General features: G+C 40.9%; 1 protein-coding gene across 1 annotated transcript; it reads right to left on the bottom strand.

Moving 5' to 3' along the window:
• Window positions 1-2738: 2738 nt before the first annotated feature.
• On the bottom strand, window positions 2739-9777 carry LOC136501547 (eukaryotic translation initiation factor 3 subunit C-like). The gene is made up of 4 exons (XM_066497064.1): window positions 9652-9777; window positions 8100-8173; window positions 6218-7990; window positions 2739-3847 (listed from the first exon to the last, which is right to left on the bottom strand). The coding sequence occupies exons 2-4, from the start codon at window positions 8127-8129 to the stop codon at window positions 2966-2968; spliced, it is 2685 nt and encodes an 894-aa protein (XP_066353161.1). The 5' UTR covers window positions 8130-8173; window positions 9652-9777; the 3' UTR covers window positions 2739-2965.
• Window positions 9778-13166: the final 3389 nt, after the last annotated feature.

Below are 13166 nucleotides of genomic sequence, written 5' to 3'. Positions count from 1 at the left end.
ATATTCTAGTCCAATTTACCTCTATAAATTTTTCAACTTAGTTCGATTTACCATTGCTGATATGGCACCATGTCGGTCAAACCACCATAAAAACCATCATGGTGCAAAATCAAATGGTTTTAAAAGTTGAGGGAGATTAAAAAAAAACTATTGCATGCGTGTGTAGCATTTCCACGTTATATTAAAACTTTAGATCTCATCATGTTGCATCATATAGGAAAGTTAGATTATGCATGCACGATCTAACAGGAAGATATTTTTCTATATAGGAAAGTTAGATTATGTGTATGATAATTGACATCTAGATTAACGGCCCGCAGCTATTTGAGAGTACCGTTGCAAAGCCCATACACAATAGTCTTTGTGTCCTCATCAATCAGTGCTCCAGTCTAAGTCTTGATTATGTGAAGGAGACAATTTGTCAATTTTTAAAATCAAACATTGATAGTGAGCAAAAACAAAAAGTAATAGCCAGGATGGGCTCGAAATTTGGCGAAGCAGCACGGCGAGCTACGAGTGATGTTGGAGACAGATTGTTTGGAGCTCGTCAACTTGTGGAAGAACAAAGATGAGCAACGCTCCATTGTTGATCCGGTGCTGAAGGAGATTAATGATCTCAGGCTTGCCTTTCAGGATTTTACGTTTTCTTATGTCAATAGATCTTGTAATAAGGTAGCGCATGTCTTAGCAAAACAAGTAACGAGCACGCATCGGACAGAGACGTGACATGTAACTCCGGCATGTGTGCTCGAACTAGTGTTGTTTGAGGCCTTGGCCGGTCGATTATAATGAAAGACAAGAAAATCAGACAAAAAAGTTTAATCACTTGCAATATGGTAAACTGAACTGAAAAAGGAAATTTGAATAATTGAACAAATAGTAAAAACTATTGGAAACTCTGCTCACTATCAGATGGAGGTTGTTTTTTGGAAAAACTGAATAATGATTCCATGAGTGAATAATTAAGAAACAGGTAAAAGCTATTACAAACGCACCTAGAAAGTCAGAAGTTGATCACCATCAGTTGGAGGTTGTTTAGTATTTTTGGACAAAGCTGAACAATGGTTCCATGAGAACTTTCAGATTCAATTGGTAAGGATGTGATCATATTAACTTTGCATAGCTGTCCTGATGTTCAGAGATAAAATTCTTGCGAATATCTCCTGGAAATCCTAAGAATCACTGTGATCCCGTATGAAATGAAGACAAAAAATTTGAAATCAGTCATGTACACATCATGACAAAGTTTTGAGGCTGACGAGCAGGTCGTAGAACCGCGGCGTGACGGGGTACTCCCGGCCGGCCGGCCCTGCCGAGGCAGTGGAGCCTGGCGATGAAGCCCAGGAACACATAGTACACGGAGACACGACGGAGGGTGCTCGGATCAAAGGCTTGTTTAAATCCAAAGTTTTAGGGTGGCACATCAGATGTTCGAATACTAATAAAAAAATAAATTATAGAATTCGTCAGTAATCCACGAGACGAATTTATTAATCACTGTACAATTAGTTATTTTTTTATCTGTATTTAATACTCCATGTATGTGTTCAAATATTCGATGGGATATGGAGTAAACTTTAAGGGGAAACAAGGCCCAAGGCGAGCAGAGGCAAAGGGAGCATGTTCTTCTTAGAACTGCAGCTACACCCCGGGCTGCGTCCATGTATCCTAGAGCAAAGATTTCGTCAGGCAAGAAACCTACTCCGATGCCCTCTGCAACTAAATTGTGGATACATGTGATGAGATGTGACGACGTGACGTGCTGTTGCTTGTAACTTGTACGAGTAAGTGGCAGGCTTTCACAATGCTGTTTTTCTAGAAGTGGTAACCAAGTCTGAAAATTCTTACGTAGTAGGAGATCCATTTTTCTATCTGATGGAGTTAGACCTGTCAGGACTAAGCACAAGAGACCTTGTTGCCGGTTTTCTTTGTTGATTCAACAGAGGATAGACATCATAATCTTAAGATTAAGAAGCGGAAAAAAAAACGAGTTCACGAGGATTTAAGCGAGAAGCCAACGAAACGTATGCCTCGGCATCCAAGATTCCTGTCGTTTCTATCAAATTGCAACTGAATTTAAGCATAGTATTACATCAGAAGTCTATACGTGGTCTGTTAACAGAAAAAAGAAACAGCGCAACTGAATTTAAGCACAGTATTACATCACAAGTCAAATTCTGGACCGTCTCAAAAAAAAAGTCAAATTCTGGACAATACTATACGTGGTCTGTTAACAGGAAAAAAAAAGAAACAGCGCAGTGCCCATATTGGTTTCAGTTAACCATGGCCAGTGGAAAAACTGACATTTCTGCTAGATATGGTCTATTTTCAGTCGACTTAATTATCACCAAATCCACCTGACAAATCAACAGAAAATGTTACTAAGGTTCATGCCTAATGCCCCATTAACACTTTAACAGTCAGAAACCAAACGCTTCACTTCAGCTGATCAACCCTGAACTAACACACAAAGTACAATAATTTCATCTTCTTGCATACAAGATTGAGTATTTCCCTATTAATCGATGCAGTGCAGGCGTGCAGCAGCAGGCTAGTGTTTATTCCGATAAATTCAAATGCTGTCTTATTAGGAAGCTAAAAGCATGGAGCCTAGAATTCATTTCTAGGATCAGACACAAGTTTAACAAAACCTAGCTGAACAGGCACCATATCAGATCAGTGGACTGAAAATCTACAGACAAGTCAATTGAAAATCACAATCAAGAAAGCTCACGGGATTAAGGACCCAATACCATAATGACTTCATTGTCTGACAAGAATTCTCAGAATTCAGAGTACTATTAATACCCAAGGTGAAAACCACAATGCTCAGAACCAACATTACCAGGAAAACTGAAGGTCGCAAGAAATATAGAACATAAGTTGTATTTGACTAAAATTTAAGAGCTTACTAGTAGCCACTGACTTTTTATCTGAACAATCCTTCCTATGAGTAAGCAACATTCTAAACTCCAATAGCCCTTTTCAGGTTCACCATGCCGGCTGCAGATGGATAAGCCTGCTTGTTAACCCTTCCATAGTTACCATGCAAGCCTTTACTGTTACTGTCCTTCGTGTACATCAGACCAGCTTGAGCGAAGCCTGCCGCTCCTCCAGTGTAACCAGGACGTTGCAATGGCACTAAGTTCTTCTGCAACCTCCCTAATTTTGAAGGGTCCTGACTATCAGCCTTGCGTCTCGGCACTTCCTCCCCGAGATTTACCGCCATATCCATCTCATTTCTCTCCGCAATGAAAGAAACGTTATCTGCCATCTGGTAGAGTAGTCTCTGCAGCCTGGTTTGCTCGGCATTCTGAAAGACAATGCTGCGTGTTGGTTGGTCCCACCTTGCATGAAGCTCCTCTTGTATCATCATCTTGCTGACAATATTTTGTGTCTGTGATTCTGTCAGGTCAAACATCACAGATAGCTTGTCCAGGCTTAGAGAGCCATAGCAGGATGAATAAGAAACGAGGTAGGTTTTAAGAGCAGCTTCTTTGATCTTAAGCTTCAGCAAATCAAGAACATGCTCCATGTTCCTCAACAGCTTCCAGATCTCAAGAGAACTAATGACATCGAAAGCCTTTTGGTAGTCACCCTTCTTAAGGGCTCTTGCAGCAGCCATAACATGGCCTCTGACATTCTCCGGAGGGCCAACAAAAGTCATTCTCTCACTGAATTCAAGAAGCCCATGGAATGTTTTGTTCACAGGTTTCCGGTTGCCATAAGGACTGGCCGCCATATTAGGCACCTCTATTAACATGGCAGAAGTGAAATATGTGGCTTCTAAAAGTTCATGGTTTATATGCATGTGGTAAGGCATCTGCCGTCTCTTCTCAAGTCTTTCCTGTAGGAATCAGTCATAAAAAACAAATTAAAACAATTATAGTAACTACTGCAGCAAGTGTAGAAATATAACAGTCCATATCAAATATGAGATGCCAAACACCCCAAAAGACAACATTTGACAAGAGATTGTTCTTGTGTCTAGAATCAAAGAACACATTCACAAACATGAACATATATATAAGTCAACCAATATTACTAAGCAGAACATGTTTTAATCTATAGGCATAGTAACCATTTGATAAATTCAATGTATCAGATGCCCCGATTTAAAGTGTCAAAACAATATGTTTAATTATCAAGCTCAACAAGTGCAAGGAGCACTCTAAAAAACATGAGCAAGGAGAAAAACGAAAGAAATTACATGAATTAGATTGGATCATTTATATGCATAATATTTAATTTTGTTTTACAATACTCTTGTCTGCAGATAGGGCTGTATATTTGTACAAGTGTCTTGCTGTGATATGCATGGGAGACATATCTCAAGAATACACCAAGCAATCATAAATTCATAATCTACTCCTACTTATTAAACTGATGAAATTCATCCACTTGTAGGGAAAATAAAAAGGAGTTAAATAGAACTTTCAATGCACCAGGGATATGCCTGCTTCTGAATTAAATCTGCTGGTGTAGAGTTCAAAAGATGCCGACATCTACGGGAGTTATTGATTCTTTAACTAGTCAAGGAAGAAACCAGGACCTAACAGAGGCACCTCAACTCTACTGTGGGTGTGGACGAGCAGTAGCTAAAAAAAGCTGCAAGTGTAAGGTGGGCTTTTTTTTATTGATTACCATCCATACGAAGCGAGAAACTAGATTATTTCTGTAATTATTAGTTCATGGTGTCGATTTTATTGTTTCTTCAGGTTACCTATGGATTTGGGAGGATTTATTGAATCAATATGCAGACGATATGGTCAGTTATTGTAAATCTGGGAGAATACAACACCTTGAAGAAAAGCTAGACATGATCAGGGAGGAATTACTTTTGAAAGACATACAGATCAGCAACTTGGAATGAGAGCTACTCAAGTATTCTGAAGACCTTGAGCTACTCAAGAAATTGCCTGGAAAATTTGAAGACCATTCTAGTGCTTCTGCTTCAGAGGAGGCAGCAACAAATTCAAAGCCCGAAAGTACCACCAAAACTCTACTGTGGTTATAGAAGGCCAGTTGAAAAGAAGATATCAGAAAGCTCGAGGAACACAGGCGGTGGCGGTATTACATGATGCCAAACGTTAATGATGATGATAATGATAATGCTGTAGTTGAAAACAGAGGAGGCGCTGTTTGGAAGTTGGCTTTACTGCTTTTAGTTGACATTTGTGCTGAGAGTCCCAATATCATACTAATGTTACCATGAGTTAGTAGTGGATGGAGCCACTCGAATTTAGAAAACCAATAAGCCTACTCGCAGCAACTTTTTCAGCTGCAGACAGTTTACTGTAGCGAATACTAGAAACAGCTGCAGTGAGCATGAGTAATCACATTGTTTCAAAAAAAAAGCATGAGTAATCACACTCCTTGCTATAAATTGTAGTTTATAAGAGTGTTCTAGTGACATCCTGATTAGCAGTTGGTTCAACAATTGTGTAGGAGACATGTATTTGTATGCAGACTGTTATGTGCAGGCTACATGTATTTGTATGCAGACTGTTAAGTTTGTTGGGAACTTGGGATTAGTTATTATTGGACTGGTATTTTCAGTTTGTAACAACTATGATGACTGATTATTTGTACAATTATTGGAGATATGTTTGAACAAAACTTATTCATGTGTAAGACCATTTACTGTTTAATTGATGTTATGTTTGTGTGGGCTAATTTATATGTGGAATTCGCTTGGTGCTTGAAACAATGTGTGCATATTTTGTGCAATTATGATGTGATCTAAAACCGTGCGAAAGAAGTCAAAATAATGCTCAAAAGGAAACATATACAAACTATATACAAGCATCTACAAGAAATAAGAACTCTGTACTGTCATTAATGTTACTTTCACGCTCAGGGGTAAAATAGACTTCACTCCCATTTAACACCATTGCATGGCTAAACTGACGGTAAGGCCAAAAAAAGGAAAGATGGATTTGAGGTCAAATTGGTAAGTTCAAAAGTTTCAGGGCCAAGAAGGGAAGGCTGAGTTTGCAACAAATAAATAGTGAACTGATAGGATGCTTCACTTGGCATATCTACCCAATATTAATTCACTAGAAAGGAAATCAGCGCACTTAACAAAAAAATTAAAAACAAGACCATCGCAAAAGCATAAATAAATATTCAGATATCTCGTAAGTGTTTCTTTCAGTGAACTATGAGTGTACATGCATGTATATTTTGTAGGGGAGAATGAGAGGATTATCAATACCTGCTCAGGAGTTTTCTCATGATAACGGCCATAACTGACACCCTGTGCAAGCAATTCTCTAACTCTCCCAGTTGCATATAACTCAGATATGCAATCATGGGATTCAGTTATCAGTCCAGCCCTGAAAGCACAAAGACCCAGCTGCGCAACGACTCTGTTAAACAAGATCTGCGAAGATATGTCCATAAGCTTGATTCCATCTTGCAAATTACTCATTAATAGCAAGTCACGAGCAACTGGGAATTCATCAGAGATTGCACGGTGGTATATGTCACATAGCATTGCTCTGGCTTTTGTCCTTTCATCGCCATACTTATAAATTAGAGATGTCAATCCATCCATCAAAGCTCTACTGCTTGGAGGAAAAATAGGTCTTCTATTCACGACCTCTGGAATTACAATAAATGGAGTTGGCCCGCTACATCCATCAATTGCATTTGCATCCCCATCTTCATTTTCTGCCTGTTCTGCCAGGTTTCTCATTGCACCATATACTTCTTCGGGTTTGTAGTAAATCAGTTCAACTTGACGCAGTGCAACCTTAGCAGCAGCCCTGAAGTTCCCAACTTTTTCAAGGTAAACCTGTATATTTTGTGCAGCAACCATAAACAACGGCTCATCCCTCAGCCTCTCAACATAATCTTTTGTGTGTGGATCAGTGCACTGCAAACTCTTGAAATACTCAGAGTCTAGTCTCTCAATGAAAGCAACCAAATCACCTGACACATGGATAGTTCCATCATAATCAGCACCATTACTAATCTCCTCCATAGGCTCAACTAAGTTGCCAATCACAATATTAGGATGTTGCTGCAGGATATCAAGCACATGAAGAATATAGTTAACACAGCTCTTCCACGCATTGATTGGCATATGACCAAGCAAGCTAGGATTGATGTCAAACTGAGCTGAAATCACATGGCAAAGAACTTCAAGCTTCTGAGAAGGTGTTTTTGCCACACAAGTCAAGAACATGAGCTGATCTACCCTTTCAACCCTCCCAGTGCCTTTCCTGCCTCTTGATGCTACAATTTCCTTCAGCTTCTTATCAACAATCTCCCAAGTAATCTCACTTGGGTCTTTAGGGAACTGCTTGTCCATGAGCTTATCCTTCTCGACCTTCTCCATTTCCCCTGGTCCTTCCTTCTGGTTACCTTCCTGATTATCATCCTTCCCCTCATTAGATGACAACCTATTTATTTCAATATCATCATAGTCATCATCACTATCATCCTTGCTATTGTCATTTGCATCCTCCTTGTTAAAACACTCTGGATTCTCTCTGCATTTCAGTATCAGCTCAGCATACTGCCTGTTGTTCCTCTTAAGATTTTGCTTCATTGAATAGAGTGCCTTTGAGTTGCTGCTGCTCATCTTCTTCTTGGCTTCCTTATTATTTGCCAATGACTCGATGAGAAAGTCCTCTAGCAACATAAGAGCGAGGATGTATGCATTTGGAAGCTTGTTGAACTCACTTACACGAACCACTTTCTCTAGCTGTTTGTTGAGGTTCTCAAAGCAACCTTGGAGACTAACCCAATCATTGATCTTCATTGCATTTCGTATCTGTTCAACAGTGGACCACATCTCCTCATTAAGTTTCACCTTCAATGGCCGCACCACACGATGAGTATCCAATTCATCACTGTCACTTGAGCTGACTAAGTATTTTCTAAGGCCATCATCATCCCTCCTAGTTGGTGGAAGGGCAACATCAGAAAAAATTTCCTCAGATTTACTCTCCTCATCATCAGAGTCAGAGTCACTATCTCCCTGAAATTGAGAAAAGGAGGCCAAAGGCAATGAAACCAATATTAATCAAGAAAAGTAATCTTTTGTAGGGCATAAATTTATAGTATGTGAGAAATGAGAAATGTGGTACCTGTGATAACCAAAAGCGGGATGTTTGCATGGCTGATTCTTGTTTAGCCTTGTCCTATTTGGATCTCTTGAACTCTACAAAATCAAAATGTCTGATTACAATATACCTCAATGAAAAGTGGGTAACAAAACATGCAAAGCAACTTCAATTTTAAAGTAGTTTAACGGAATGTTGAAAAAAATCAATATACACTGTTACACAAAAAAGACACCTATTTTCTTCAACTTCCTTTGACATTATGTGGCACATCTATCATGTGCATCAAGTCAAGGAGTTCAAAGGTTTTTGCAGCATTTAACCATTGATTTTTATATAAATTGACAGTAAAAATAAACAAATTCCTACCAAATTCTAAGAACGTTAACCTAGCAGAATATAAATGATTGGATCATGTTACTAAAAGAAAACATAGCCATATAAATATAGTGTGAGAAATATAAAAGGGCAGACCCAGTGCCAGAGGCTCCCACATGAGTGGGGTCTAGGGAAGGAAAAAACCGAGGCAAGCCTTCCTCCCCGCAAAATCTGCGGAGAGGCTGCTTTGAATCCGCGACCTGGTGACTCAATGAGACAGCTGTCACCACTACACCAAGAATGACTGATATCCTTAAGCATGGTTGCATGTATAAATAGCTAAACTAATATTAAATTCAAAATATAACGTGTAAAATTTAAAAGATGGTGTGACCAGTTCACAAACACCAGAAATAAAAAAATCACAGTGCAGGAATTCAGTAAATCTATAATAGGACAACATTATAAAAACCATATATCAATCAATCAAAGATGTATTATGCTGGTCATCAAACTATGCCAGCTTGCCACATCCGTAACACTACTTAAGTTATTGTTCAGTTAACAACTTACAATCTGTTAGCGCATACACAGTGTGCCCAAGCATCGTGGTAAGTTCTCATTGTCTAAACATAGACTAAAATGCTACCCACGCCACGATATAGCAAAAGCAGAATGCAAATACACAGTTGTTATTAAAGTATCACAGGCTTAATTAGTTTAAATAAAAAACAACAAAATAGGGAGAACATGAGGAAGAAGTATGACAAAAGAGAAACACAAACAAAGTCTCAGAACAACAGGTACTTAGCTGATCCTATCACGTGTTCATAATCACGTGTTCATTATTAGTATGATGAGAACTTCCGTGTCAGTTATACATTTGATCTTGGGGTGCCTAACGAACTAGGCAGAAAATAAATCGATAAAAGTATAGACGCGTCTCCAGCAATCACCAATTAGGCAACAGATCGACTAAAAATTCATCCCAAACCGCACCAAAAAGGGTCGTGTGAAAACCCCCTAACCCTGGTGGCAATCAACAGCCTACTAACCTAGCGCTTGGATAGAGATCAACAGAGCATTGCGCACAAAACATCTCAAAAGGAACACCCAAATTTAATCACATCGTCGAAACCAACGCCACAACAGGAACGATGCCCTATATAACAGTAACCCACAGGAACAACGAGAACTCTAGAAGGAAGCACGAGAGAGATAATTGAGGAGGAATCGATCAGAAAGTGCGCCATTTTACCTGGAAACGAAGGTGAGGGGCAGACGGGAGCCTTGGCCGTGACCGTGAGGCAGGGCCGGGCGAGACGACGTCGGCGCGGCGGAGCTGGGGGTGCTGCTTTCCCTCTGGGATGGGGGGAGAAACGATCGAGGATAGAGGAGGCTTATATTGGGGCGACGCCGATCGGCAAGGGCTCGATTGGAATTGGACCGGACAAGAAAGGTTCCTGAAAGCGAGTCTAGGCCCAATGCGCAAACCCGCGCCAGGACTTAGGAGAACGTTTGTGTGCATTTGGGCCAGAGGTAAACCCTCGAAGCCCTTCTTGGGCCGGATCTTTCCAGCTTAGCAATTTACACGGACCGCACCGGGCACCTGCGTTGTTCGAATTTGCCAACCATGGCAACTGGACGCTTCGTTCATCATTCATCATTCATCATAAACCTCTTATGCACATCAGTGGTCCTTTCACCTCCAGATTCACTACACGCGTGCGTAAATTTCTGCATGATTGGTCAAGCGCGGAAAGATTGAGAGTTCAGATAAGGAGTTGCTGGAAAGCATTTTTCAATCTTGCTAAAAAATCAAGATTGTGAGTGAGTTTTGGAAACTCTTGGAGATGATCCGAGAGCATATGAAGGAATTTTGTAAAGCAACTCCCTATTTGATTTTTTACCAAAAAGGAAAAAGACCCCTCCCCATTTGATATTTTAGCAAAAAGAAAAAGTCATCTCCAATAGTTTGGTAACAGAGCTTCTTAAAAATAAAAAGTTGTCAAATATCCTTCAACTCATAAGTTTTCATAGTCAAGAGGAACTCTATATCCGCTCCCCATTCGGCGTTTTTTCAGGAGGTTAGAGTAAATTAAAAAAATAAAGGGATCCGCATGAGAAAATGGTAAGAGACAAATAAACTATTAAACGAGGTTTGGTTAGTTAGAAATAATTTAGAGTTCCCAATGCAAAACCGTTTAGGAAGTTAATACTCCCTCTGTCCCTGAATAAATAGATTTCTAGAGTTGTCTTAAGTCAAACTTTTAAACTTTGACCGAATTTGTAGAAAAAACCTAAGATTTATGGTATTAAATTAATATCATTAGATTTACCATAGAATATATTTTCATAAGATGCTCATTTTATGAGATGTTGTTACTCTTTTCTATAAAGTTAGTGAAACTTAAAAAAAGTTTGACTGCACAGATTCTAGAAATTGATTTATTTGGGGATAAAGGGAGTATAAGAAATTATTAGAGAGAAAAATAAATTGAGGTTGCTACTTATCCACTAATTAATATAATAGAATTAAAAGGAGCCTCTATGTTCACCGAGAGGGCATAGAAATTATGAGATTAATCAGAAAAAGAGAAGAACATGTCGGTGGATTTTACGATGATATAACAGCCGAGGATAAGTTGTGTATCGAAAAAATGCACCCTTGGATTTTGTGACTAATGGTCAAGAATAAATAGAGTATTAGGAGAAAAAAAATAAGGATAGTTGGATTTATTATGATCTAATGACCAAGAATAAACAGAATATCCATATAAAATATAAGAGTTAAAATCTACTGTATTCTCATAGAGATAGGGTTTGCGTACATGTGTTTGTAGAGGTGAATGTGCGTGTGTGTTACGAGCGTCTGCGTTGTATTGTGTAATTCTAATAAAAAAATATGCACCATTAGATTTTTATGATGATCTAACCACTAAGAATAAAGAGAGTATTTATGTCAAATACAAAGGCCTAGAAATTGTGAGATTAATCAGAAAAAATACGTCTTTGGTTTTACTATGATCTAATGGCCAAGGACAAATAGAGTATCTATGTTAAATACATGACCTATGTAACACCCTCGGTGTTACACTGTAAATCATTTGCTAAAACATGTCATGAGCATCATATTTATGTGTTAATGTATGTAATATAGTGTGTAGATTAATTTCTGTAACTTAAAACGACCAACAAAAATACATAATGAAAGGTTATTCACGACTTATTAAATTATCAAGCAAGGATGTTCGTCGATTTTTATTGAACGGAAACACTATAGAACGTATATACGGAACTTTAATAAAGTTAGAAGTACAAACTTTGTAGATGGCGATGAAATACCTGCAGTCGAATAATGAATTCACTAGCTAACTGGTCTAATAGATTGGGAATCGAATTTAACGCGAATTCAATGGAGACTTAGTAAATTCCTAAGGCTGAAAAATGGTTTGACAAAGTTATGTTCGTCAAATTTTATAGAGTAATTGGGTTAAGGAGTGGAGCGGTTTTAGGGATTATTTTAGTAGCCTAACATGCCATCTTAAGTATAGCATATGTGGTTTGGCGATTGAATCAACAATTTGGATTTGTAGGATGCTTTAAAATGCGTGCATGGCATGTTTTGGGTCGGGTTCCTTGCGTTGACGTGGTCACCGCGCTCCTGTGCCGTCGGCGGTGCGCTAGCCACACGCATGCACGTGTCTAGCCACGCTCAGCTGGTCACTGTGGCCGGCAGGTGGGCGTGCAGCTACTCCTCCTCACTGCCACGATGCGTGCTGTCGCTGGCGTCACTGCTGGTGCCGTGGGGCCGCCCACGTTCGCTCGGCTCTGCTCGGCCAGTCGCCATCGCTGTTGCGCCGCTGCGCGCACACTGCCTCGCGCATGGGTGCCACGACGACGCTGATCTCTCTCTACTGTGTGGGCACTGCGTCAGTATGGGATCGAGGCCGCTGCCTTTCGCACACGCGCCTGTCCCCGCTTGGGGTCAGCCGTGCCCTGTTGAGGTGGCGCGGAGCTCCCGCGAGCGGCACATCGTGCTAAGCCGCTGCTGGCCTCACACTGCGCCGCACGTGGAGTTGACGTCCCCTTGCCTTGCTCTCTTCGGTTAAATGGCTACGCGACGCGTCGTGCTATCTCGTCTCTGCATCGCTCGCGCGCTCACTACTGCAGGCGCCTGGGACGGCAGGCGGGACCGAGCCGTGCCAGAGCCAAATTCGCAGTGCATGGTCATTGTCAGCGCAATTACTCATGCTAGGTGCTAGTACTAGAGTCCTACTACCACCCAGTCACCTCCGGCCTTCAATTAAGCCCGGTCGAGCTCCAATTGGCCGTTTTCCCCTCCGTCGTGCCATTAAGGCCGGAACCGACCGTGGCCGAGGGCAGCTACCCGCCACACCATCTCTCGCCAATCCACCTTCACCATGAGTTCCGCCTAGATCCTTCCTTCACACCGCGCACCTCAGCCTAGCCGCTACCGGCCCGCCTTGGTCACTAACGCGACAGTGTCACTGCAGTGCGCCGTCGCATCCCACCGTCGCATGTGGCCAGCTCGGTTTGAGGAATCCCCAGCCAAACCATCACCACAGCAGCAACCAGGGTACGCTAGTGGTGTTTTAGAGTTAGCTATCTCTCCCCGCGGTGGATTAGGGTGGCCGGTGTGGTCGCGTAGCCGTCACGCATGGCCGCGTGCCGTGGCCATCGTTTCTGCGAGCTCCGCCGCCCCTGTAACTTTGGCTAGCATAGGCGCTAGGGGTGAAGGTGCTATTCGGC

The sequence above is a fragment of the Miscanthus floridulus genome, chromosome 13 (assembly GCF_019320115.1).
Source record: "Miscanthus floridulus cultivar M001 chromosome 13, ASM1932011v1, whole genome shotgun sequence".
Classification (NCBI taxonomy): domain Eukaryota; kingdom Viridiplantae; phylum Streptophyta; class Magnoliopsida; order Poales; family Poaceae; genus Miscanthus; species Miscanthus floridulus.
The sequence above is the reverse complement of the archived record's forward strand: the minus strand, read 5'-3'. Positions and strand labels throughout refer to the sequence as shown.